Genomic DNA, 27,913 nt, shown 5'->3' with positions numbered 1-27,913 from the left:
TTCTCTCCACTGTTGACAATCCATCACCTCTTCTGACAAACAGACAGTCCAAACATTAAACCTGATGAACACTAACCAAGGTCCGTCTCTGCTCTGAGCCTGCTGTTTGTTGGGTTTATTTGCATTCACGGCTAATTCCAGAATCTGGCATTTCAGTAAATTGAGAACAAACACTAAAGGTATTTTCTCTCCCCAAGGGACTCGTTTTATGTGGCACTATGTGTGTGTGTGTGTGGGTCTGTAAAGTGCCTATCTACAATAGGACACATTGCTGGCTCTTTGATGTGGCCCGTAGACTGGAGCTGGTCTCGGCTTTAGGCTGAGCTCCAGATAAGCACTCTCTCCAATATGAAAACTGATTACTCCTCTTTAATAAGCATTTACTGCGGCACGACAAAATCACCCGTATAAAAATTCCATCAAATCCTTCCTTCTCGCTTGAGCACAACTTGATTTAGCCTCGCGGCGATGACAGGTTTAAAGGGGGAAAGTGTGTGTTTGTGTGAACAGGTGTATTCGGATTGTGCGTTTTTAACACCCTACGGCCTCAATTAAACATATAACTGCATGCCATATCTTTTCAGAACAAAGATGCTTTGATGCAAACGTCCCATTCTTTTAGAATCAGCCGCCTTTCTTTGTTCTCTAAACCTTGAAACGTTCACATGATTTGCAGTGAACCGTGATAATGAGATGAAGACAATTTGGCTGCAGGAAACAAGAATAAAACAAAGATTTTCACTCAGTGCAAGAAGATGCCCTCGCTAGCATGGGCCGCTGCCTCTGCGAGCATCACGCACATGGGGTCTGGCATGTCGGTGATGCGTCTGAAAGCCACACTTATCTGCTTGGTGCATAGGCGCTGGGAAACCAAGAAGGATGTGGTCCCCTGGGAGCCGGCAACCTTGAAGCCCACTGAAGCAGTGGTGAGGAGAGACCACTGCAGTGCATTAAAACGAAAACTGGGGATATTGAGGCCATAAGACTTGGACACCTGACTGCTACGGTCTTATCTTCCTGGGGAAAAGTGAAGTGCAGCGGTGTCCACTTTTGCAGGGAGACTGATTTCATCGGTAATGAAGTTTGGAGCGAAACCCTACAAGATAAAAGCACACCTCAATCCGCACACAATCCCCAAGAGATGTGGAGGGAACCTGGGCTAGCTGAGTGACTTTTTTTTTTCTTTTTGCCTTTTTTGTGTTATCAATTCACTGTGTGATTGTGGCCGACCGTGTGACTGTATCAGGTCATCACTGGTTAACCTCTGTAGGCCTGTGAATCTCCTATATTTCACATTACTTGCGAACAAACCAACCATTGAATTACAAACACTTCTCTGCTACTGTGAACATAAAGTGGAAAATCAATGGTGGCGCGACCATATTTCAAAATGGGATGATATTTGATAGACCGAAAATCATGAGATCAGTGGCAATATGGCTGTGTTCAGAATGGCATACTATTTTCTGCCCTATATATAGTATGAATACTATATTTGCTAAAAGGTGCAAAGCACACTTAACTGGGTACAATATTCCACAATGCAATCCACCCAAATTATAAATGTATGTGTAAAAACATTGCAGTGTATACTAAACAGTATTCAGTAAGCAAGTATTCCACTCTTTAAAAAACCCAGAGCTGTGTCCATAATATCTATATTGGTTAAAACAGAACATGTATATCACTGGAGGGAAATGAGAAAACCTTCAGAAAACATGTCGACAACCTCGTATGGCGAGAACAATCGAATCCCACGTGTAAGTTTGTTCAAGCGGTTAATAACAAAGACAGGAATGAATCAAAGAACGGTGAACTCGGGTAGAGAACGAAAACAGTTCACAACACCTGCACAAACAAAAAGTCAGAAAGAGAAAATAGGACAATAAAAGAAGAATAAAGATGAGATGGAAAAACCACATGAGAAAATCAGCACAGGTGACCACTGAAAAAAAATGACCTGAAGAAAAGGACAAAGAAACACAAATGGAGAACTGCAGGATCTTGCAGCCCACAGATCTTCCATCTGACTCTGTCAACACAGTTTAGAAAGAAAAGCGGGGGTCACAGTTTATACACAGCCAACAAATCAATGTTCACTTTTTGCATTTTAGCTTACATATATGTAAAAATGATTCCATAATTTGTGTTTGAGACCCCTGATAGAGTTTCTATTGCAGCCAAATGTTAAATATTAATTCTTATTGTGCTGACAAAGTCAGGTGGGCATCATCTGAAGACTTCAGCTTGAATCATGGGAAAGGGATACTTGATTGTGTAAAGGAAAGTAAGAGAAATGCAGGAAGAAGGAATTGGGGTTTCGAAAAGACGGGACAAATGAACAGTACCTGCAGGGGTGAAGGTGAACGACTGAACTGCAAAAACAAGAAGACAGAAAAGAGTGTGTGTTAAAAAGCCTGCAGTGCTCAGTCGGGCTTTGGAAGGTTTGTGTGTTTCTGTGCATGATTATTTGCATGCATATTGGAGTGTGTTTGAAGGTTTGTGTTATGCCATCAGAGTCACGACAGCAAGACAGCAGCCAAAGGAATGAGACAGGCAGTCTAACACAGAAGACACACAAACAAACAAACAAATAATAATAATAATAATAATAATAATAATAATAATAATAATAAAAGAGTGTGTGTTTCAGTGGTGGCTGGTGCTTTTCAAGAGTGGGGAAGCACAGATGGAAGCTTGTTTCCATCATTAAATTAAAAATTAAAAAAAAAAAAAAAAAAAAAATGTAATTGCGACTTTTTATCTCATAATTATGACTTTTTTTTCGCAATTGCGAGTTTGCATCTCACAATTCTCACTTTTTCCTTGCATTTGTGTGATTTCGCAAATGCGTCTTAAAGTTTATATCTCGTAATTCTGAGAAAAAAACGTCTGTTTTTTTCCCTTCACAATTGGACATTATCACACATTCCAAGTTTATATCAAGAAATTCTGACTTTAACTCACAATTCTGACTTTATATCAAGAAAATCTGTTTTTATAACTTGCAATTCTGACTTTATATCAAGAAATTCTGACTTTATATCAAGAAATTCTGACTTTATTTCACACAATTCTGACTTTATATCAAGAAATTCTGACTTTATATCAAGAAATTCTGACTTTATTTCACACAATTCTGACTTTATATCAAGAAATTCTGACTTTATATCAAGAAATTCTGACTTTATTTCACACAATTCTGACTTTATATCAAGAAATTCTGACTTTATATCACATAATTCTGACTTTATATCAAGAAATTCTGACTTTATATCAAGAAATTCTGACTTTATATCACACAATTCTGACTTTAACTCTTAATTCTGACTTTATAACTCACAATTCTGACTTTATATCAAGAAATTCTGACTTTATATCACAATTCTGACTTTATGACTCATAATTCTGACTTTATATCAAGAAATTCTGACTTTATATCACACAATTCTGACTTTATATCACACAATTCTGACTTTATATCACACAATTCTGACTTTATTTCACAATTCTGACTTTATTTCACACAATTCTGAGTTTATATCAAGAAATTCTGACTTTATATCAAGAAATTCTGACTTTATATCACAATTCTGACTTTATATCAAGAAATTCTGACTTTATTTCACACAATTCTGACTATATCAAGAAATTCTGACTTTATATCAAGAAATTCTGACTTTATATCACACAATTCTGACTATTTCACAATTCTGACTTTATTTCACACAATTCTGACTTTATATCAAGAAATTCTGACTTTATTTCACACAATTCTGACTTTATATCAAGAAATTATGACTTTATATCACACAATTCTGACTTTAACTCTCAATTCTGACTTTATAACTCACAATTCTGGCTTTATATCAAGAAATTCTGACTTTATATCACACAATTCTGACTTTAACTCTCAATTCTGACTTTATAACTCGCAATTCTGACTTTAGATCAAGAAATTCTGACTTTATATCACAATTGTGAGTTTATATCTCGCAATTTTGAGAAAAAAGTCAGAATTGTGAGATAAAAAGACGCAATTACCTTTTTTATTTTTTATTTCATGACGGAAACAGGCTTCCATAGATATCACTTATCAATGGCATAAAGTGTACTTTATTTTAAACTATTTGCTATTTGCAATTCTGCTTCTAAAACTACTTTTAAACAGAAAAATTACTAATTAAAAATAATATTGAACTGTATTTTTACCACAATATACATACTATAATAAATAAAACATATCACTGTTTGAATTATTAGCTGTTTGATGAAAAGTCATCTGAAAGCTCGACCAATCACTGTGTAGAGCTGAGAAAAAAAAATGTTGATTGAAAGCTGAATGTGCCCAATCATTTCCAAAGCAAACGGGAGCCCAAAATGACACATTAAAACCTCTTGGCCAGTTAACATCACTCTTTGAACCATTCAAATTAGTAATACTATTAACTGCCATAGAGCACTTTAATTGGTCTCAATGAGCCATGGTCTACAAAATATTGAAACACACCAAGAGTGATAATACATACAGGAATTATTTTCATCTAAATAAACTTGTTATCTTTGCATTCATTATTAAATTCTATAAGAAGTTGTGCTTTCCGAGACATCCTAAAACAATCGCCACTGTGTATTTGAGTAGCCACAAGAGGATCTCGTCTCTACCTGCGTAATTGCTGAGACCCTTTCTCTTCTTTCTCCTCCAGTAGAGCCAGATGCTGAAGCCCATCAGAATGACCCAGCAGGCCCCTCCGATGCCCGCGATGAAGGCGGGCTGCTTCACCACGTCCGTGATCTGCTCCGTGATGCTGTTGTTCCTGCTCATGATCACATCTCGGAAGTCTTTACCTACATGAATACACACACACACACACACACACAAAAGAAAACTGCTGTTTAGTAAACTGAAAATTGTGGGTGAGTTTCTAAATTAGTTTAATAGCATGAGAAAAACACTTGTGCTCCAGCGAACATCAGCACAGGATTTAATCAACTCAACTAGAGCGTTAAAAGCTCATCACCTTGATCTTTAGCATTACTTCAATGAACAGATGGTTAAAAAAAACAAAAAAACAACATATAATACAAATGATGTATAAATAACAAGAAACAGTATTTACAGCACATTATTTTTTTTTTTTTTTTTTTTTTTTTAATGTGACAATATTAATCAGAAATAATGTAAGTTGAGACTTCTTTTTTTATCCATCAAGATTTGATTGGATGGAATCATGTTAGGCTATAAATATTATTGGTTAATATTATTTAATCCCGCCCCATAAAAAAAAAAAAAAATAGTTTGGAGGCAGAGAAAGTTAATGAAATATTACAAAAAAAAAAAAAAAAAAATCCCTTTTGAAGTAATGTGCACTGATGAATCATTCACAATAAACTGATGTACAACGATGTACAAAAAACCAGAAACGTTTTTCTTTTGCATTTTTTAAAAGTTTCACATACAGACAACAATGTTGTCAAAACAATCCCCATTCACATGGATCCGCGAAAACAACTAAAAACGCAGTATTCTGCTGCCAGGCCAGAAGGTGGCGATGTCACTTTGTAAAGAAAACGGTGTTGTGTAAATGCCCACTTAGTTAAAAAAAAGTTTTAAAAAGTCTATTTTGAATTTTATGTTGTCTTGTAACATTTTTTTAATTTTTTTTTTTTTTTTTTTTTATCAGCCTTTTTACTTCAAAAGATGGCAGGACACACACACACACACACACACACACACACACACACACACACACACACACACACACACACACACACACACACACACACAAACTGCAGTGTTGATAAATAGTCTATCAGCCTCTGGCTGTGCGTGAAGATGGATAGTGAGCTTGACATTTGGGAATAAGGGCACGTCACCGACCAAATCATCACTTATGGGTCAAACCAGTCACAACCTGCTACAACTCACATAACTCACACTGTAAACACCCAAAGCACAGAAAAAAAAACTGCAGACCTGACGGTAAGATTTAATTTTGATTTTGGTGACCCCACTGAAAACCAATCCAAAGAAAAGTGAGTTTCTACGCTGACCATCACAGATAAATGGCAGATGCAGTGCGACAGTAAAGGCTATCAAAAGCAAAAGATGTCTCATACCAATAATGATGGTTTGTGGTTCGCTCTTCACTCCCACCCCAGCGCTGGTGCTGGCGGCCACCTCCACCCGGTACTGGACCCCCGCCTGCAGACCCCCCACCACCACTGAACGGATGGCTGCGTCCACAGTCTTATTTACATGGAAACGGGTCTCGTTCCCTAAACACCAGATCTGAGAGAGAGGGAAAACAGCAAATTGTCTGTAAAAAGTCAATTTTTATTGATTGGGCTTCATTAACGAAAATGATTTTTTGTTTAAATTACTCGTAGAGCCATTCTTATGTAAATTATTGTATTCAATTCAGTACAGCAATTTATGAATAATGGGATTTACAGACAATTTATACAGAAATTTGTTCTGCTTGTTTCATAAATGAGGCCCATTTTGCACAAAAGCAAATACAGTAAACAGTCATCCAGTAAGAACTTTTATCCAAAATGACTTATTTATTGAGTTTAATCTCCTTGAAACAACCTGAGGTTGTATTAAATAAGAATGAAAATTGCCCCATGTGGGACTTGAACTAACAACCTTTCAGTTTATAATGCAGATATATAATATAATATAATATAATATAATATAATATAATATAATATAATATAATATAATATAATATAATATAATATAATATAATATAATATAATATAATATAATATAATATAATATATGCTTTTCTCATAATTTAGAGCACAAGCTTATTTGGATTTTTCCTTAATACTGTAAATATGAAATATTGCTGAATTTAGCAACATCACATGGAGTCACACATGCTTGTTGTTGTTTCAGTCTAATCTAATATAATATAATATAATATAATATAATATAATATAATATAATATAATATAATATAATATAATATAATATAATACAATGTAATATAATATAATATGATATAATATAATATAATATAATATAATATAATATAATATAATACAACGTAATATAATATAATATAATATAATATAATATAATATAATATAATATAATATAATATAATATAATATAATATAATATAATATAATATAATAGTGCAAGTTCATTTAGAATTTTTCTTAATAAAGTTATTACGTAATACGTTATAATTGTACAGAAAACACACATAAATCTTTAACACTGAAAAAATAATAATATAATGTAATATAAGAAAATGGTGAAATATTTTTTCTCAGAACGAAGAGTGCAAGTTGTTTACCTTATATTCCTGGATGATGCCGTTCTGATGTTCTGCAGGAGGAGGATCCCACGAGATACTGATAGATGTACTATTCTGATTGCCCACTGTGAGAACCGTCACCTGCTGAGGAGGAGCACTGGGCGCTGGGATACAGGGAGAGAAACAGAAAGAAAGACTTTTATTTCCATGGCTTTCATGATGTTCTTCTGAACTTTCCAGAAAAGATTTGAGGCTACGGCTCCTTTCAGCTCAGGTCTAGTGACGCCAGTTGTTGTTTGGCAAGGATTTATGTACATCACTCAACACACATGGTCTGACACACTCTCATTCTGTTTCTTCTGAAAGACTCTGTTGTAAGTCAAGCATTAAGCAGTCAATGTGCGCGTTGAGCTTTAGAACCTAAGGCAGGTGGCCACGGGTGCACGAGTTCATTAGATGGGGATTTTCTTCAGCCTGACACTGCTGCTCCTTCACATTTCACTATGATTTCATATCCTGGCCCTGAAAGGAGGGATTTACTAAAAAAATACATTTACTGAGAGACAATGAGATGGTGAGCCAGCCCAAACAAATCTGCTTTCTTAGTAAATCGCTCTGACAGGCATGTAGGTCGCTCGGCTCGGGGAGGAATGCGAAGAACGGAGGTATTTTTTGAGAGCTGGATGAGAAAGAGTAAAGAATGAAGCGCTAGGTAAACATATCGACATGGATACATCGATTGAAAGAGGTCAGTTGCGAATCAAAGATGCTGTTTTGTCCTTGGCAGAAAACAGTCGAGACCCCTGGCCCCTGTTTTATTAACTCCATCAGAGCCACTCTGACAGAGACAGGGGAAGGGAATGAAATAAATAATAGAGATCTGTCGTGGAAAATAACATTTTTATAAAAATGTTTTTCTCATTTCTGTGGCAACCTGAGGTGCGGCGACACAGCAGAATACTGACAGCTCAATTACGGTAAACTCTGCTTGCTCGCACTCTTTTCCATCCCTGCTCTCTGACCCTCACATAAATGGCACATATCCCAAAGCTACACTCATCCCTTACACAGGGCGGCCCATTTTAACCCGCAAAAGGCCTGACAGGACAAACGGGCAGCTCGCCTTCATCAAACATCTGCAGCTGAACGGAAAATAACAGAGCAGACTCCCTCCCATAACAATGAAGCCAATGTCATTCAAAGTTAATGCCACAAATCATATAGGAGCTTATCATTATGCATATTTGGAAATTCACATTTTTCTTCTTTCATATAATATAATATAATAAATATAATATAATATAATATAATATAATATAATATAATATAATATAATATAATATAATATAATATAATATAATATAATATAATAAATATAATAATAGATTAACATTTCCCCCTTAATCACTTTAAATATTACAGTAATTAATTCATAACTGCACATTTCGAAATTCACATTTTTCATCTTTAAAACTGAAATATAATATAATATAATATAATATAATATAATATAATATAATATAATATAATATAATATAATATAATATAATATAATATAATATAATATCAGAATTAGGAGTGGAAGCAAAGTAAAATTTTTCCCCTTAATACTTTAAATATTACAGTAATTAATTCATAACTGCACATTTGGGAATTGTCTTCTTTAATACTGAAATATAATATAATATAATTCCACATGTTCATTAATACTAATAATATAATATAATATAATATAATATAATATAATATAATATAATATAATATAATATAATATAATATAATATAATATAATATAATATAATATAATATAATATAATATAATATAATCTCAGAATTAGGAGTGGAAGCAAAGTAACATTTTTTCCCCTTAATACTTTAAATATTACAGTAATTAATTCATAACTGCACATTTGGAAATTTTCTTCTTTAATACTGAAATATAACATAATATAATATAATACCACATGTTCATTAATACTAAGAATGTAATATAATATAATATAATATAATATAATATAATATAATATAATATAATATAATATATATATATATATAATATAATATAATATAATTAGGAGTGCAAGCAGGTTAATATTTTTTCCTTTAATACTTTAAATATTATAGTAATTATGTCATAATTGCACATTTGGAAATTCACATTTTTCTTCTTTAATATTTAAATATAATAATACAATTTCTTTAATATAATATAATATAATATAATATAATATAATATAATATATAAATTTTAATACTAAAAATAAATAAAAATAAAACAAAATAATATATATATTTTTTTTACCCCTCAGGAATTAAGAGTGCAAGCATATTTAGATTTTTTTCCTCCTTTAGTACTGCAAATTTTACAGTGATTATTTATGTAATAAATAGACAGACAATTCACATTTTGCATCTTTAATACTGAAAAAAAGAAAAGAAAAAAAAAACCCAACAAGTTAACTCAGCACGTCGCAAGTGACAAAATCCCTCCCATAACAATGCAGCCAATGTCATTCAAAGTTAATGCCGCAAATCATTTAGGAGCTTATCATTATGCACATTTGAGCCAAACAATACATATTTCTCATTTGGGGAGCGATGGCGCAGGCGATGCTAATAGTGCCATTAGCGGTGTGATGTATAGCCAGCAAGGATGTGACCTCTGTTTCACTGCCGCTACAGTAGCCTGCAGGCGAAAGCTGATGAAAAAAACACTATTGAGACCCCGGGCGGATGGCAGGGCTTTAGCTTACAGAATGTGAAGAAATGCTACATTGCTTTAGCATGCCACTAATCAATGTGTGATAATGACCCTCGGGAAAAAACTCCCATTGAGAAGCTGATTATTAACCATAAAATGGATTAAGAACACAGAGTAGTTTCTGAAAAGCCCTGTTTCACCTTTTCAACCTCTATTTTTAAATCTGCTACTAATGCAGCTAATACTATAGGACGTTTCCAAAGAAAAAGCTAAAGCTAGTTTTGCATAGCTAGTCATATTGTAGCATATACATAGGAACAACTTTTTGGATGACAACGGTCACCGATACCAATTTACCACAGTTTTATTGTGGTAATATTTAATTGCAGCAAGTATGGTAAGTTGGAGGAAGCTATGGTTGGTTAGCAGGATACATTTTTATGAGGGAATTCTTGCGACCTTGCAAATTTCGGCACTTCAGCGGAAGGTCTAAATGAAAGCGAAAACAGTTACTTTTTGGAAAAGACAAAGTGGGAGAAAAACGAGAAAGAGAAAAGAAATGGAAGTGGCGAGCTCTAGAGGGAAACTATAATTGTCTAATCAGACAATGGCCAATAAATCATCCTCTTCTGTGACTCTGACAAACCTTCTCAACTACCACACAGTGGAAAACAAAAAAACAAAAGGGGGCTATCGCAGCTCATGGGCCCCGTGATGCTCTTCTGCCAGGGGACCCAGTGTTTTGTCTTGCTCTGGTAATGGCGATGACATGCAGGTGTAGGGTGTGAAGGCACTGCAGCGGGGCTTCAGGAGACAGAGCTGGTGTGTGTAGAGGAGATACGGCTCTCCGCGGACACTCTGGGTAACAAATGAGCCTGTCATTGCGCTCAGACTTTAATCAGCAAACCTTCTGTGCTCGTGTGAGTGTGTGTGAATTTATGTCTCGAGAGTTCCATATGCCGTTTAAACGATTCTCAAAAATGCATTTTTTTTTTACAAGATTAATGTGTGGTAGCAGCCATCCCTCACATCTGGGAAAACATCTCAAAGCATTGCGGTGAATCCTGGACATTGGTCAACTTTAAGTAACAACCTGTCTCAGTCACAATAACCCAAGGCGATATGTCCTAGGATCCATTTTGGATTAAAACTGGCCAAGCGCCAAACTGAAAGTAAAATTTATACGGGCGTGCATGAATTTTTTAATTGCATAATTTTTTGTTTGTAATTTTTAGATTTTTTATAAAAATCTCTATCCAAAAAGTCAATTTTGCACACTAGGTTAGGACAGGTGGTTGTCTAAAAGAAATTCAGAAATCAGTGAACTGGTATGAAACTGGCTCAGTGGCTGACAGAGTCTTTTTTAGTCAGTTGGGAGTGATGGGGATGAGTACAGAGGAAGGATCCAGTGAAATCCATGCTTATTTTAGTGTCCTGTCAGCCACACACACACACTACCCCACAACAGAGAAAAGGTCAATTCCTTTGCCAAAACGATAGAGTCTTTCCTCTGAGTCCCGTCAGGGATAGCGACAAGCTTACTGCAGTGCTGTGGAAAGCAGGACACTATTGCTTACTACGGTATTTGTTACGACGTTGGCCTAAGGGTGGATTATGTATCACCGGGCCAAATTGCTGTGGACTTAAAACAAGCTGGAAAGAATCAGCGAGAGACTCAATCTCTGGCCTTACGTCTGCATTTGTGTCTCTTAGTATCTGTGACCTGCATGAATCAGAAGTATAAGCCATCAACAAATCAATTATAAAGCTCTGTGACTTGAAAGCCAGCATGAAACGGCATTCGCAACCCGTTTTACTTCCATAGTGTGATCTGATTATATTGCCAAAATTATATTTAGAATCCCATTCATTGACAACCACATCAACATTCATTCATCTAGATAGTCAGCCTACTGACAACTCTGGAATTTTGGTCAAATACAGTCCATTTTCGCTGTGTATAAAACATACAATACACTTTAAATGATTATTCATATATGTAAATATGCACTACCGTAACAACAAGGCAACGTGATGCAGCTGTTTTGGAAAAAACGAATAAAGAATACCAGTCACAGCAGCAATTGTTCTCTCCTCATCCATGTTTGAAGTTTTTGGCCCGCCCATTTTGGGAACTTGGGTATTCAAATTGTCCCCGAGCTTTCAAGTGGTAAACACGACTTGAGAAGGCATTCTTGTCCATTTTTAACTAGGAATCTTGTATTTACAATCATTCCGATAGCATGTGAAGGCAGCTTAACATTATTTCCCCGGTTAAAGGATTAGTTCACTTCAGAATTTAAATCTCCTGATAATTTACTCACCCCCCTGTTTTTCTTTCTTCAGTTGAAAAGAAATTAAGGTTTTTAAGGAAATATTCCAAGATTTTTCTACATATAGTGGACTTCACTGGGGTACAACAGGTTGAAGGTCCAAATTGCAGTTTCAATGCAGCTTCAAAGGGCTCTACCTGATCCCAGACGAGGAATAAGGGTCTTATCTAGCGAAACGATTGGTCATTTTCTAAAAAAAATTTAAATTCTATACTTTTTAACCACAAATGTTCATCTTGCACTAGCTCTTCAAAGTGCCACACATTACGTAATCACATTGGAAAAGTCATGTGTGGTGTAGGCAAAAGTACCATCTCATTTCAAGAAAGAAAGACATAAACATCTTGGATGACATGGGGATGAGTAAGGCTACGCCCACACAAAGCCGGAGCTTACCCAATCCGATCTTTTTTTTTTCCTCATCGCAAGAAATATCTGCCTCCACACGAAACCACTCAAATGACTCAAAACGATGTAGTATACATGCCAGACCAGTATGTGGCGCTATAATTCTGCCGCAGAGATACACTTAAAAACAGCGAATAAGACTTGGAGCATGCGCATAAACCTTGCGCGCTGTATACAAACTATAGTAAAGCTTAGAAATAATGCTTTATTTTGGCTCAGTAGCTTCTGCAGCACGAACACAAGCATCTAGAGTCTGCTATTGTTGTTGTTGTTGCTGTTTTGTGCTGTTAGCGGCGTCTGACTAGAGTCGACATGTGGGGTGATGACATCATCGTTTCACAAAATATACGGATAGGCTATCCACACGAAAACGCAAAGATGGCGTTTTCAAGTTTATCCACTCTGGGACCCGGTTTAAAAAAAATAGCGGTTTCACCTTCCGAAAACGCTGGATCCGTGTGGACGAAACGCCTATCCGATACAAAATTTGTAAGTATTCACAAAAATGCGTCTCCGTGTGGACAGGGCCTACATTATAAGGAAATTTTAATTCTGAAGTGAACTAATCCTTTAATACAATAGGTGATGTTATTCTATTTTGGTGAAAGATTACAAAGATGAAAGACTTATTTATTAAGAAAAGTAAATGAGGTCAATGTTGATTTCATGTTGACTTCAAACATCACAGATCTCCTGTATCACTTCAAAGAAGTCAAATGCTGTACCTTCCTCTGTTGTTCTTGCCGTTCGGGACTCGCTGTCCATGCCCTGGAACTCGTTGAAGTACGGACGGACTTTGATCTCGTAGACGATGCCTTTCTTCAGAGCCGAGAGCACCATGCTCCTCTCAGATGGGACTTTCACATCCTGACTCTGCCACGCTCCAGGGGAGGACAGCCCTGACATCTGCCTGAACAAAACCCTGTAGCCCTGGATGAACTGAGACTGGCGGTCAACCTGAAGGGAAAAAGGGTTCAAACTTAAAAGAGCGCAACAGAGTCAAGAGACAAATAGCAAAAGTTGATGGGAGAAACTCTGCTGAAAAGTAGTAGTTTTGGGTGCTGGTTCGCAGTATGGATTGGTTAGGTTTACCATTAGGTGTTTTAACCCCTGCTGAAAAATCTAGCTAAAACCAGCCTAAGCTGTTCAAGCTGGTTTTTAGCTGGTCTCCCAGCCTGGTCATAGCTGGTTTTAGAGGGTTTTGGTTACCTAGGAGACTGGGAGGCTGGGAGACCAGCTAAAACCAGCTGAACACCAGCTAAGCCAGGCTGGGAGACCAGCTAAAACCAGCTACTTCGAGGTTAAACCAGCTAAGACCAGCCAACCAGCTTAGGTTGGATTTTAGCTGGATTTTTCAGCAGGGTAGCTTAATCACCAATAGTTTCTTAGTCAAACAACTTTCTCAAAAGAAAAATCATGCTGATTGATGAGCTTCTACAGATCAAAGTCTAAAAGACTAAGGTATATTGTGATGTATATCAGAGTAAAACGGCTTCTTGATCAAGAAAAAATGTAGGACGGGACTTGATTTTGTCTGTTGGGAATTGATTGGGTCATTGTTGTTTTCTATTGGTCGATCTCATGTGAGTGACAGGTTGTCCCGTCCTCATGCCAAAAAACACCTCAGAGAAAAGAAGAGATGTCGATGTGATGTCAATCTCAAATCAAATCAAAGGTAAACAAGATGCTTCATTAATTGAAAGCCTTATTCTTTTTTTTTTAGTTCGCCAAAGAAAAGTTGTATTTACCAAGAGACGGAGTGTGCATAACTCACATTAATGTCTTCTTAACAGCAGAGCCTGGCTTTCAGAGTGAGATATTAAACATCTGCTTTTCCTCCCTACACGTAGTGTAAATCAGCCCAATGGGCATCCATCCTACGCTTTTTAACTTTCATTAATTGAATGATTCTTGGTCGTAAAAGCTTTCTTGACACCACCTACGTTTACCGCGAGAGTGCTGCTGTATCCAGGGGCTGTGTAGGGCGATGATTTATGGATTATTCATATGAGAAAAATACCTCTGAAACAGTCTATCCCCCATTTAAGCCGAACAGACAGCCGCTTATATTTGTCTCTGTAATGATTGTTGATGATAATCATTAATATACCGCAGGAGAGTGCTTACCAACTAATGTGACAAAGCCAAAGCTGTAAAATCTCCATTTTAATGCAATTCAACAAACAATAAACACTTTTAGAGTGTTTATATCAATGCTGGAAGACTGTGGTGGGAAACGCAAACAACAGCCAAGGAAATAAAAGAGTTCAATTCTGAACTAATGCACTTATTTGGATATCAAACAACATACACACATACAGTCAAATGATATTTAGCCAATACTTTGTGCCAAATAAACTGGTTTTATATAGAGATGATGTTTATTAAAATCTATTAAAGTTGCCCTCGAATGAAAAATTGAATTTATCTTGGCATAGTTGAATAACAAGAGTTCAGTACATGGAAATGACATACAGTGAGTCTCAAACTCCATTGTTTCCTCCTTCTTATATAAATCTCATTTGTTTAAAAGAACAGACGAATCTCAACATAACACCGACTGTTACGTAACAGTCGGGGTGTACGCCCCAATATTTGCATATGCCAGCCCATGTTCCCAACATTATGAAAGGCATTACACAAGGGCAGCCAGTATTAACATCTGGATGTGCACAGCTGAATCATCAGACTAGGTAAGCAAGTAAGAACAATAGCAAAAAATGGCAGATGGAGCGATAATAACTGACATGATCCATGATATCATGATATTTTCTTTCTAAATATTTCGTTAGCATGTTGCTAACGTACTGTTAAATGTGGTTAAAGTTACCATCGTTTCTTATTGTATTCACGGAGACAAGAGCCGTCGCTATTTTCATTTTTAAACACTTGCAGTCTGTATAATTCATAAACACAACTTCATTCTTTATAAATCTCTCCAACAGTGTAGCATTAGCCGTTAGCCACGGATCACAGCCTCAAATTCATTCTGAATCAAACGTAAACAATATAACAGTATACAATACTCACATAATCCGACGCATACATGCCGCATGCATGACGAACACTTTGTAAAGATCCATTTGAGGGTTATATTAGCTGTGTAAACTTTGTTTAGGCACTGTTTAAGGCAAGCGCGAGCTCCGTGGGCGGAGAGCACGAGAATTAAAGGGGCCGCACAGCATAAATCGGCTCATATTTAATGATGCCCCAAAATAGGCAGTTAAAAAAATTAATTAAAAAAATCTATGGGGTATTTTGAGCTGAAACTTCACAGACACATTCAGGGGACATCTTAGACTTATATTACATCTTGTAAAAAAAACGTTCAATGGCACCTTTAAGAAAATGTATAAAAATAGTCAAATTAGCATATTATAAAATAGCTCATGTCATACCAAACCTTTAAAAATCACTTTCATTATTCTGAATTACACAAGAATTGTATGGACAAAAACATACATTTTGAACACTCTGCAAAATATCCTTTGTGTTCCACATAATAAAGAAATGTTTGGAACAACATGAAAAAAATTCAACAGAATTTTCATTTTTGGGGGTAAACTATCCCTTTAATATGACATCATGTTTTATAAGCTTGGTACAATCACAGTGCAGATGCTATGATCTCTGTCCAATCACAGCGCCCATGATAAAACCTCAGTCCAATCATGGTTCTTGTACAATACCTTCTGTCTAATTATAGTTTATGTGCTAAAACTTCTGTCCAATCATAACTCAAACACTAAACTCTGTTTAACCACAATTACAGGCTATAATATATTTCCAATCACATATAACATGCTCTGACTAATCATAGAACATCTTACCGTCCATGTGACCTGTATGGTGGTGGGGCTGAGGACCACTGGGTTGTGTAGCCGTACAATAACCTCACCCAGCTCCTTCTGCACGTGTCTGTGGTCCACCCCCTGTGCTGGAGGACTTATATCTGTAAAGAGAGAGAAAGAGGCCAATGCCATTACTTTTTATAGTGCTCCGACAATGCTAAATTACTGGCAAGTACAACATAATCCCTTAAATACAATTTAATCCCCTAAAAGAGCGATGAGGAGTCTTTTCACTGACTCCAGCAGCAGACAACCTGTGAGGATACATTCGCCCAAGGTCCCAGAATCTGTCACCCTAATGAACATACGGAGGACTCCTTGGCACCTTAATCGAATCTTTTTCCAGTCGAGGTTGGCCCTTTTCCCCCCGTAATGATCATTAAGGTACCAGCCAGGGCACTAACTCAATTATACACTCCAAAAGTAGATGATGTTTGTTCTACATTATACTCCGTCTCTGGAACTAATCAACATATGGGTCTGTTAGACCATGTGGTATCTAGACTAGGATCTTAGGATTTAATTGAAAGTCGTTGACATGGACACCATTTACATGGGCATCTTACTAAAGGAAACGTACAATTATATGCACAATTTAGAGTGTTTCAGTCAAATACCTTGAGTGCGGACGGGTTCAGACATGGGGCTCGGGTCGCTCAGGCCCTGGATGTTGACTGCTCTCACCATGAACAGGTAGATGGTGTTGGGGCGAAGACCCTTAATGGTGTACTGCGTGGTCTTGACATGATCAGCCACAGTCTGCCAGCTGTTGCTCACCGATTGGCTGCAATGCAATGAGGCAGAGTGATGTCAGAGTTTGAAATGTCTTTGTAAACTTTATTCAGATTGGGTGCCATTTAAAAATACAGTCCATTCAATTTGTACAAGCCATATTTTGTACACTGGAAATGTGTGTAATGACCTATTTTCAATATACTGTACAGATTAGACTACAACCCCTCACATTTGTGTTTGTCAAATTGTATCTACTTTGATTAAAGTCTGATCTGATTGAGCAAAGTACAATTCAATCCAAAACAAGTTAAGAAAAGGCTAAATTATGACAAAATTCATACCTGAAAGCCTCAATAACATATGATGAGATGGGTGATGCTCCAGGAAGGCCAGGCTGCCAGGACAATGAAACACTGTTTTTTGTGACATCGGTGACCTGAGGTTTGGAAGGAGGACCTGGGAGCTCGTTCTCATCCCGGTCTTTAACTACAACTAGACTACCAGACTCTGAAGAGAGGGAAACCATAAGAACATCAGGAAGTCCAACTGTTTCTGGAAGAATAACATTACATGCAAAGTTGCAAAAAAGTACCTTTGACTTCCAAGAAAGCACTCCAAGATGTTTCCCCACTAGAACTTGCCGCCACACAAGTATAGATACCAGAATCCGAGAGCTGAAAGATAGAAACAAAAACATGCCTTGATCTTTATATCTTCACTAAACGGCTAATCAATTCGATTCACAGTAAGCCCAAGCTTTCGATCCCAGAGAGATGGTAACCTTGAGCACGTCCAGCTCGGCTAAAGTGCTGACATTAATATGGTAGATATATTCTATTTTCCGCACCCTTCAGCCAGCTTTTATCCTTGCTGGCAAATTCACAAACCCACCCACTAACCGCAATGAGCGGCAGACTAATTCATTTAAAGGGGTAGCCGCTGAAACCCTCTGGATCGTTGACAGCTGGCGCATGTCCTCCCCTCTCTACCTTTCCGGGACGATCTCCCTGTTGTTTGTTGCCTTTCATCAGGATGCCTCGCCTCCATTTATTAGATAAAATGTCAGAGGTGGGCAGCACTGTCAGGCATAATGGCTATTCCATCCCGAGCTGACGGGGAGGGCTTGGGGACTTTAAATTCAATATGGCCCTAAAAGTGTGTTTGTTTGTGCGTGCATGTGCAAATGTGTGTGCAGCTGGAGCTCGTCCAGGCCTCCGTAAATGATTCTTGGGAGAGCTGTCGTACCCCTAAGTGATAGTATCAAACAATTTACCAAAATCAATATTTCCCATTCATCCCTGTAATGCAATATGATTCCCTCTGCCTGTCTCTGTTATGTCTTACCAATATCTGATTGAATTCTGCTAAGCTTATACATCACACTTAGATGGAGATGTTTCTGACAGCTGGTAGTCATACAATCACACACATAGGTCTTAGAAATACACAATGACAGATACACATCTGGACATTCACATTAAGGATCTATTGGTGACTATATCAGCATTGGCAAATATAAAAATTGGACTAATTTGATCAATATTGGTCGATATTCAAACAGAATATGCTCTTTCTATGCCAGTTATGAGAATTCTAAAATTGAGAATTCATTACAGATTATTCAACCAATCAATCAATTCTCTCTCTCTCTCTAATTTTCCATATGGGTGCATCCCCAACTTATACATTCATTACAAAGGAAAAACAAAACAATACAAACAGAAGTGTTTAGACTCACCCGTAAACCCTTGATCTGTAGGCTGCCGAGGTCCTGCAGAGACATACGAGGGTCTTTGCCCAGCAGACTGACCCCGTCCTTCAACCAGCTGATGGTTGGAACCGGTTCTCCAGATGCATGACACCTCAGAAGAGCCACACTGTCTACACCCAGAGTCTGGTTAGCTGGACCCTGCCGGATGATGGGGGGAGGACGATCGGTCAACACTAAACAAGAGAGAAAGATGGAGGAAAGAACAAGAATTAAGTCCATGTGTTGTTCCTACTGTTTTAGAAGGGAGGCATCCCAATTTGTATACTTTGGATGGATGGATGAAAGAACAAGAATTAAGTCCAAGTGTTGTTCCTACTGTTTTAGAAGGGAGGCATCCTGATTTGTATACTTTGTGGATGGAAGGATTGATGGATGGATGGATGGATGGATACAAGAACAAGAATTAAGTCCATGTGTTGTTCCTACTGTTTTAGAAGGGAGGCATCCCGATTTGTATACTTTGGATGGATGGATAGATGGAGGAAAGAACAAGAATTAAGTCCATGTGTTGTTCCTACTGTTTTAGAAAGGAGGCATCCCAATTTGTATAATTTGTGGATGGAAGGATTGATGGATGGATGGATGGATGGATGGATGCAAGAACAAGAATTAAGTCCATGTGTTGTTCCTACTGTTTTAGAAGGGAGACGTCCCGATTTGTATACTTTGGATGGATGGATAGATGGAGGAAAGAACAAGAATTAAGTCAATTTGTTGTTCCTACAGTTTTAGAAGGGAGGCATCCCAATTTGTATACTTTGGATGGATGGATGGATGGATGGAGGAAAGAACAAGAATTAAGTCCATGTGTTGTTCCTACAGTTTTAGAAGGGAGGCATCCCGATTTGTATACTTTGGATGGATGGATAGATGGAGGAAAGAACAATAATTAAGTCAATTTGTTGTTCCTACAGTTTTAGAAGGGAGGCATCCCAATTTGTATACTTTGGATGGATGGATGGATGGATGGATGGATGGAGGAAAGAACAAGAATTAAGTCCATGTGTTGTTCCTACAGTTTTAGAAGGGAGGCATCCCAATTTGTTTACTTTGTGGATGGATGGATGGATGAAGGAAAGAACAATAATTAAGTCCACGTGTTGTTCATACTGTTTTAGAAGTGAGGCATCCCAATTTGTATACTTTGTGGATGGATGGATGGATGGATGGATGGATGTCACGTATTCTGATGTCTATTATATTGCACACAACTATTTATGGAATTGCATACAAACTGGGATGTGGAAAGAGACAGCAGAGAGGAGACAGGAAATAATTAGGAAGAGAGAGTGAGAATGTGTCCGGAACACAACCCAGGCCAGATCTGAAACATTTCCTGTGTGAGTGCAATGACTCAACAAGTCTGCAGCTCATGTGTTAATAACTAGGCCATGGCTTTTGAGTTGGTTTCTAATTTTACTACTGAAATGGAAACATTGGACATTGGTTGCAATTAGGATGACTGTCCATCTAGAAAAATATTCTCCACAGATTATGACATCGTGACACTAACAGCCCTTCTTACATCATCTGTTGCTTTAACACAGGACAGCGAGAACATGTTTATCATTAAAAGTGTCTGGAAACATTAACATTGTGGCCTTGCTCGTGTGGCACAGGAAGGCAGGATAAAGCCATGATTGCCTTATTCCTGGACGTATCAGGGTTATATGCACATTTTGTGGTTGCACCACAGGGCAGCGTCAACCCCCCAAGAATTCTGGGAAAAACTGGGAGAAACGCTGAGTCTTGGTTTCTAGCTCACTGATGTGGCAGTGACATGGTTTTGTAGCTTCCATTTAGTGCCTGGGATCTTTTATTTAGGAACCAGACTCTGAGTAAAATTTCATACGTTACTATACATCCGACTATTAGAGCCAGTGTGGTTGGTTAAATATCTCATGAAGGCTAAGAGAACGTCCTCAAAGACAGACTCATAAACAGCTTCTCAAAACATGAACCCACCATCTTAGAGGACATTTAATAAGAGTTATTTAATACTTTTGTTTTGTTACATTTAAAATATTGGGTTATTCATGTTTGGGTGTTCATGGGAAGCTTTTCATCAATTTCATCTCATTGTGTACAGACTTTTTACTGCTTACAGTAGGGGAAAATCTGTGGAAATCTGTAAAAATAAATAACTTACGTTTTTTTTTTTTTTTTAGTAAAAACTGCATTGTTTTGGGTAGCAGAAAGCATTACTAAATAATGTTAAAATAATAATAATAATAATAATAATAATAATAATAATAATAATAATGCATATAAACACCCCTGGCAAAGTGTGGTTTTGGACGATATCAGCATAAATCCTTATCATTTTTTGGTGCAAATACATTACAAGTAACTTGACATTATCATTGAAGACCAGCAATAACATAATAATGGCAATATATACATGTCAAAGTCAGACATGCCCCTTTGCCAGCTGTGATGCCTGGTTAATGGTTTAAACTTGGCCCAGGTTTGTAAAAGATTTTTGGGTCAGCACACCTTAATAGCTTCAACAATTGATTGCGAATTAAGTTTAGAATACAATGAACCAATTAGAACCCAGTTTAGGTCAGATATCTGCTAATGGTGGATATTTTGATAAATCGAAAATTTAAGTTTTTTTCTATGTATAAACTGTTTATATAATAAAATATGTTTTTTGTTTTTTTTGTAGTTACTGTAGTCCCTTATCAGTGCAAAATGATCACAAATTAAAAAGGATTCATGCCAATATTGTCCAAAACCCCACTTTCCAAACTTTTGGAGGGCAGTAAATATATATACAGTATATATATATATATATATATAATATATTATAATAAATGCGGCACAGGCCTATTGATGTGTTCTGATGTACAAATGGGCATCAAACGCCCCTTGAGAAGCACCAACCATTTATTTCTCTGACTAATAATAATATAATAATCACAGCCGTGTCCTGTCCCTTGCCCCACTGAGGACACATTAATTAGCAGGTGTGAATTAATGAGGAAAAAGCCGGTGGGTGCTAATTACAGACTGCACCTCTAACCCTTAAATAAAGCTTCAAATGCAGTCTTCTTCCATTCTCTGTTGCGTTACTATTCGTCTCACTCTGAATAAAGGATGGTATTTATATTGTCCAAATCTCCATCAGAACGCCTCATTTGGGCTCAGGGATGAAGAGTTGCCATCCTAATTCATCAATGTGGATTACCCCGCACGGAGGTTAAACCCCAGAGTGCTTTGCAGGCGCATCCATCAGGCCAACATAAACCCCAGAGATGCATGTGCAGACAGATAGAGACTGATGAAGCATAATGGCTGTATTTGGATTAAAGCTGCATCCTCTGTACAGAATTAGTATTTAGAGTTGCACTGTTGCAACACCATCACTGCTGAAAGGGCACATTTGATACAGGGATGTTTCCAAGAGGAAATCAGAGGAAAAATGACTGGCTAAAAAATAGAGTGTTAACCCTTAAATGCATACCTCGGGTCTTTAGTGACCCGGGACGTCATTCACTACCCTCCTCCTCGTTCATTTTTTAAAGTAAAAAAAATCAAAAAGTTATAAAAGAATGCCTATTTTTGTATTAATTTATTGTAAAAATTGTATAGGGTCGCTAACAACCTGAGGTGTGTAAGAGTGTACGTATATTTTTTCTGTAGAACAATAATTGATTTTTAGATGACGGAATAAGTGCAATTCACCTTTATTCCACAAGGTGGCAATGTCTGAAACACAATGCTGAAGTAACGACTCATTTAGACAGAAAACGAAATAATAAGAAAAACATGAAATGGCTCAGCGATTTACTGCAGAGCAAGTACTGAACGCCATCGAATATGACTGTAACTGTTACAGGATGAATCTGGTGAAGCTGTTAGCGATTGAAGTATTGATTTTGAAGATGTTGAAAATTATATAGTTCTGAGAATATGTTTGAGATCGCGAATTGGCTCATATTCGTGACCTCAAACATAAAACTAGCTCATTATTTGCTGAATTTACTGGGAAATGAGCTCTGACGAGGACAGTGATGATGGCATAAAACATCTGCTCAAACTGAGCCCTTCCAAACTCCAAAAGGTAACAAAATACGACTTATTTTATTCTTCTGTAATTGTTACTCTAATATCAGAGAAGTTTTATACTATCGCGACAGGTAGAGATCCTTCCGTGTTAGATATAGATCCGGGTCGATAAAGACCCGAATATGTAAGAATGATTGGCGAAACAGTCATGCATTTAAGGGTTAACAGAAATGTTGTAGTCTACTACGCAGTGAGTGTAATAAGACTGTACTTATACATCACAATACGATGAGTGTTGGAGCAACATGATGGAATTGTGTTCATCTGACGGGACAGTTTCGGACAGCGTGAAGGCCTTGGTGCAGTCTGGCAGCAGCCATTTTTCATCAGATCTCTCCTTGAACCTGTCCAGCTCCCTTTGCCACCTTAACAGCTACTAAATCACACTCTTCCTCCGGCGCAGGTGTGGCCGTGACCCTCTTCTTCTTTCGTTCCTGTCATCCCTCTTCTCTGTCATCCTACACAACATCTCACACACACTTACATTCTGAGTAAGAGCTGTTTACGGCAGTCTAGGTCATATGCGGTTTTTCAGACAAGATCGGTTAATTTATATGCTTTGCTGTCAACCATAACAGCTGTCACCTTTTAAAAGAATTACATTTTACTGTTAGACTAAAGATGTAGTTGAAAAGTTCATAGAAACTGACTTTTGCTACTTTTTCCTTTTAAGAAAAAAAAAAAAACTCTTACACAACCCAAAACATGCTTTGTTGCCAAAGCAATATTTCCATCGTCAGTATCTGAAGTTTTCAAGGACGGCTGTTTTCACTCCCTTCTCGAGCTGAAATGAAGTTTTCCTCCTGTCAAGAGAAGTTCACAGAAACGTGCTCCTGTAATATTCAAACGCGAGCAGAATTCAGGGTCGTCAGGCTTGCTATTCATTTCACATAGTGAGGCAGAATCAATGCAGAGCAGGCAGAGCTCAAGGCCACATTCCAATTCAGCTCTTAATGTGGATCCAGAGGCAACAGAAGTGGTTTTCATATGACATTTATCTTTCTGCCAGTACTTTTGTATGGGGATATTGAGGCCTTCGTTTGTGTCAGGTGTGAAAAGTGTAGGCTGACATATAAATGAGGGAAAATGAAAGAGTGGTGAAAAGAGAGCGACAGTGAATGATAGCGAGCGAAATAATTAAACCAGCTTAACCAAAGTCATTTAAAATATTAAAATTGCTGCAAAATTGCTGCATAATGCAAAACATTTATGCAAAATTGTCAGCAAAAAATCATGGGTGGAAGGAATGATTTTTAAATCTTTTATTCTATATATATATATATATATATATATATATATATATACACATATATATATTATTTTGCTAAAAATATTTAAATTAAAACACAAAAATACAATTTAAAAAATTATAAAATATATTACAAAATATATAATTTAATTCTAATAATTATTTAAATTAATTCAAATGTATATTTAATCATGACTGTTTTGAAAGTTGCTGAACAATAAAAAATAATGGGCTGGATAGGTTTGTTATTTAAAAACAAAGAAGCAGAATAAAACACCAGCTACATAAGAATCCATCCACATTCCCAAAGCCCTGTCATGGTCCAATTCACCCCAGTGCTTACCGTCTGTGACCTCAAGCTGTGCTTTAGCCAGGATGCTGCCTGCCACTGTCAGGGCCTGACAGATATAGTACCCCGCGTCTGCCCGCTGGACCGCTGTGATGGTCAGATCTCCACTGGGCGACACCGAGAAACGACTGTTGGGCTGCTGCGGTTGATTTGGAAACAAAAGGTTCTACACAAAGAAAACAAGAAACAAAGTGTGAAGAGCATTTCCAGGGAAAATGCCCTACCTGAAACCCACCATTCTTTCATTCAAACACACCAGGGAAAACATTTTTGCATTAGCGGTGGTAAATTATTAGTATTTTCAACTATTAAACTGATCCATTTTCGAAAGTAATTATGGCGGCGTGACTTTAAATATTTAAAATTGCAGAACACAGTGGCTCATTGAAGATAGAGCTCTTGATAACCAGTATGCTAACCCTGAATGTGTATAGCTCACTGTGAGTATCCATTGTGTCCAAATGACTCCAGTAATTGCTTTGGGCTGCGTTGTTTACTCACTCTGTCTGACATGGCTGTCTCGTTTGAAATGAAATCTGTTGCAAAGGGAGGAGGCCAGGTGATTCAAAGCTAATTCACCACCAGCGGCTGGTTTAGCCCATGTGCTAATTACGGAAGATAACAAGCTGGGTTCATTAATGGCCGTCATTGACAGAGCCCTCACATTTAGCTCAGGTTTTATATCCTTGAGATCTCTCCACTCTTCCTTTCATTTTCTCTCTCTCTCTCTTTTGATTTCTGAGTCCTCATAGCTGACCGACAGAAACCGAAAGGCATTAGCCAGATTCAATTACACCTAATGACTTTAATGCTCCAAATTATGCTCCAAATGATGTTTTTTCTTTCTTTCTTTCGCTCTTTTTTTTAATTAGCCTCTCACACATGATAGATGTTGGGTCCATTATCCTCAAGTGTGACTGAGAGGCTTCTCTCAGTGCTAATGACTCAATAACTGCTTTAATTTCGCCTTTTAACAAATACCTTCATATCTTACTTAAGAGAGGAATGGTAGGACAGACAGACAGGACAAGTGTGTTATATTGCATTTAATATTGGGATTAAGACTCAAATCCTCCTACATTTCCCATTTAAATAGACTTTTAAATAGCATACTTTCAACTAGCTTGCTCATGCTAAAACTCTAAAACGGCTACAATGCTAGATATGACTAGTATCCCTTCTTCAATATAAGTCCAAGGTATTTGTTCAACCGTTCTGTTGTCTGTTATTGTCAGTATCCCTGGACCATGCATGTTAACCACTAGCCCAAAGCTTCAACAAAATTAAGAGTGTTATACTGCAGTTAACATGGGGATTAAGACTCAATTCCTCCTGCATTTCTCATTTTATAAGTACTTTCAACAAGCTCACCAAAGCTAAAACCCACTGATACAAAGCTAATGTGTTCTAGGTGGTTGCCAGAATGCTGATATGCGGTTACTGAGGTCTTTTGGGTCGTTTCTAGGTGGCCGACCCCTAGCTATGGCTTGTATCACTTCTTCAATATAAGTTTAAGGGATTTGTTCACCCATTTTGTTGTCTGTTATTCTAAGTATCCCTTTAGCATCCACTAGCCCAAAGCAAACGAAAAAATAAGAGTAGGTTAAAGAGAGAAAAGTGTGCTCTTACCTGACTTCCTTCTTTCTGCCAGAAGACCGCTGGCTGTGGGTTCCCTTTCGTCTCACAGGGGAAACTGGCAGTTCGTCCCTGCGCCACAATCTGATCCCGCGGCCTGATCACGAACTGTGGTGCAGCTGAGTCAAAAACCAAAGACATGAACATTACACCATACCCTCAGACACAAAAATGCACAACGACACACACACACACACTCTGATCACTGGCAGTCAGTGGGAACGTCAAGCATCCACAGGCATTGACTGCCAAGGTCACTGAGACAGAGCTTCCATGCATCAGCCCATTTCCGACAGCATTCGGCCTCTTGGTTTATCTGTTTGCTTTGACCACAAACAGCAAGGACAGCAACAGCAACCACAGGAAGCCATTCATCCAGGTGAGCCCGCAGATGGCGGTACTGAATGAATGACGGGCAGCTTTCAGGCACGGCCGTGCTGCGGTCACAACACCAGAGGGAAGGGTGGGTCATTCCGGTCGGACACACGGAGAGGAGAAGCTATGTGAGGATGCCACACCGTGAACCTGCGTGGACACTTCTTTTGTAAGTGGCTTTAAATGCTCGACTCTATTTACTCTAAGTACACAAAGCAGTTTCTATTCCTGTATTGAAGACAAGCAGAGGTCACAAGCTGGACAAGCTTGGAAAACATCGAATTGGCTGTTGGCATTTTAATGGAAATCATTCTCTATTCTAAGTGCCGACTTAGGTCAAGTTTTCACTGAACGAGAATTTTCTCCCGCCTTATGCGTCATACTTAGCAAAGTATTTTTTAACCTCTCAACTCACCCGGCACAGAAACTCAGCCAACATTCCTGCAGAGCACATTCAAATAATCCAATTAAAAGTGCCATCTTTCCTGCTTTCCCTGTCTAACCTGACCTTAAAATGGCATCAGAATTCAGGAACAGGGATCCAAACTTTCCCCTTGTCAATGCTACTTTCTCCTTAATGAGAAGGTTAGGGCACCAGTCATCTAAAAAAGGTTTGTCAGAGTCTTCAAAGGCAGGGAATGGCAGCTGGAGCTTGTGAGAAGATAAAATGCTATTGCTTAGCAGTACCACTCACTGGAAAACATAGAGTTAGGGAGTTTCAAGGATGGAGCAAAGGTTTTTATTTTGAGGAATAAATGTTTTAGATGACCTAAATAAAAGAATGATTTTCTTCTGCTAGAAACTCTGGACTGTGACCCTACATTCAATCATTTTTAACCGAACAAAAAATAAACAGAACTTACTACTGTTAAAAGTTGATACTTTTTCGGTCTTGAGGTTCAACAAAGTCATGAATTTGGACCAAAAACAACAACTATCATGTAATTTGAACATTTTGACAGTGTATTCGTTTTATACTTGCAGCCGCGACAATAAATCTAGATGCAGGACTCCAAACAGTTGAGTTCGTTTAGCAGGGGAACCATTACTCACGGTACACCCATTTACAAAAAGAAAAGATCTGACCGTGGAAAAACACTCTCCCCTCCATTCTGATCCCTAAATGAGCCCCTCTACTGCCTGTGCAGCTGGCAACTG

General features: G+C 37.6%; 1 protein-coding gene across 1 annotated transcript in view; it reads right to left on the bottom strand.

Annotated features, from left to right (window-relative positions):
- The window catches only part of robo2 (roundabout, axon guidance receptor, homolog 2 (Drosophila)), a 557,168-nt gene that overhangs the window by 38,253 nt on the left and 491,002 nt on the right, over positions 1-27,913 (bottom strand). Inside the window, 11 exon segments of the mRNA XM_048160953.1 lie at positions 4,666-4,848; positions 6,121-6,292; positions 7,314-7,438; positions 13,442-13,673; positions 16,547-16,668; positions 17,185-17,351; positions 17,644-17,809; positions 17,895-17,976; positions 19,041-19,246; positions 24,740-24,911; positions 26,375-26,499. Coding sequence (XP_048016910.1) covers positions 4,666-4,848; positions 6,121-6,292; positions 7,314-7,438; positions 13,442-13,673; positions 16,547-16,668; positions 17,185-17,351; positions 17,644-17,809; positions 17,895-17,976; positions 19,041-19,246; positions 24,740-24,911; positions 26,375-26,499 — 1,752 coding nt within the window.

Source organism: Megalobrama amblycephala, linkage group LG16 (genome assembly GCF_018812025.1).
Source record: "Megalobrama amblycephala isolate DHTTF-2021 linkage group LG16, ASM1881202v1, whole genome shotgun sequence".
Lineage (NCBI taxonomy): Eukaryota > Metazoa > Chordata > Actinopteri > Cypriniformes > Xenocyprididae > Megalobrama > Megalobrama amblycephala.
This window is presented reverse-complemented; position numbering and strand designations above follow the sequence as displayed.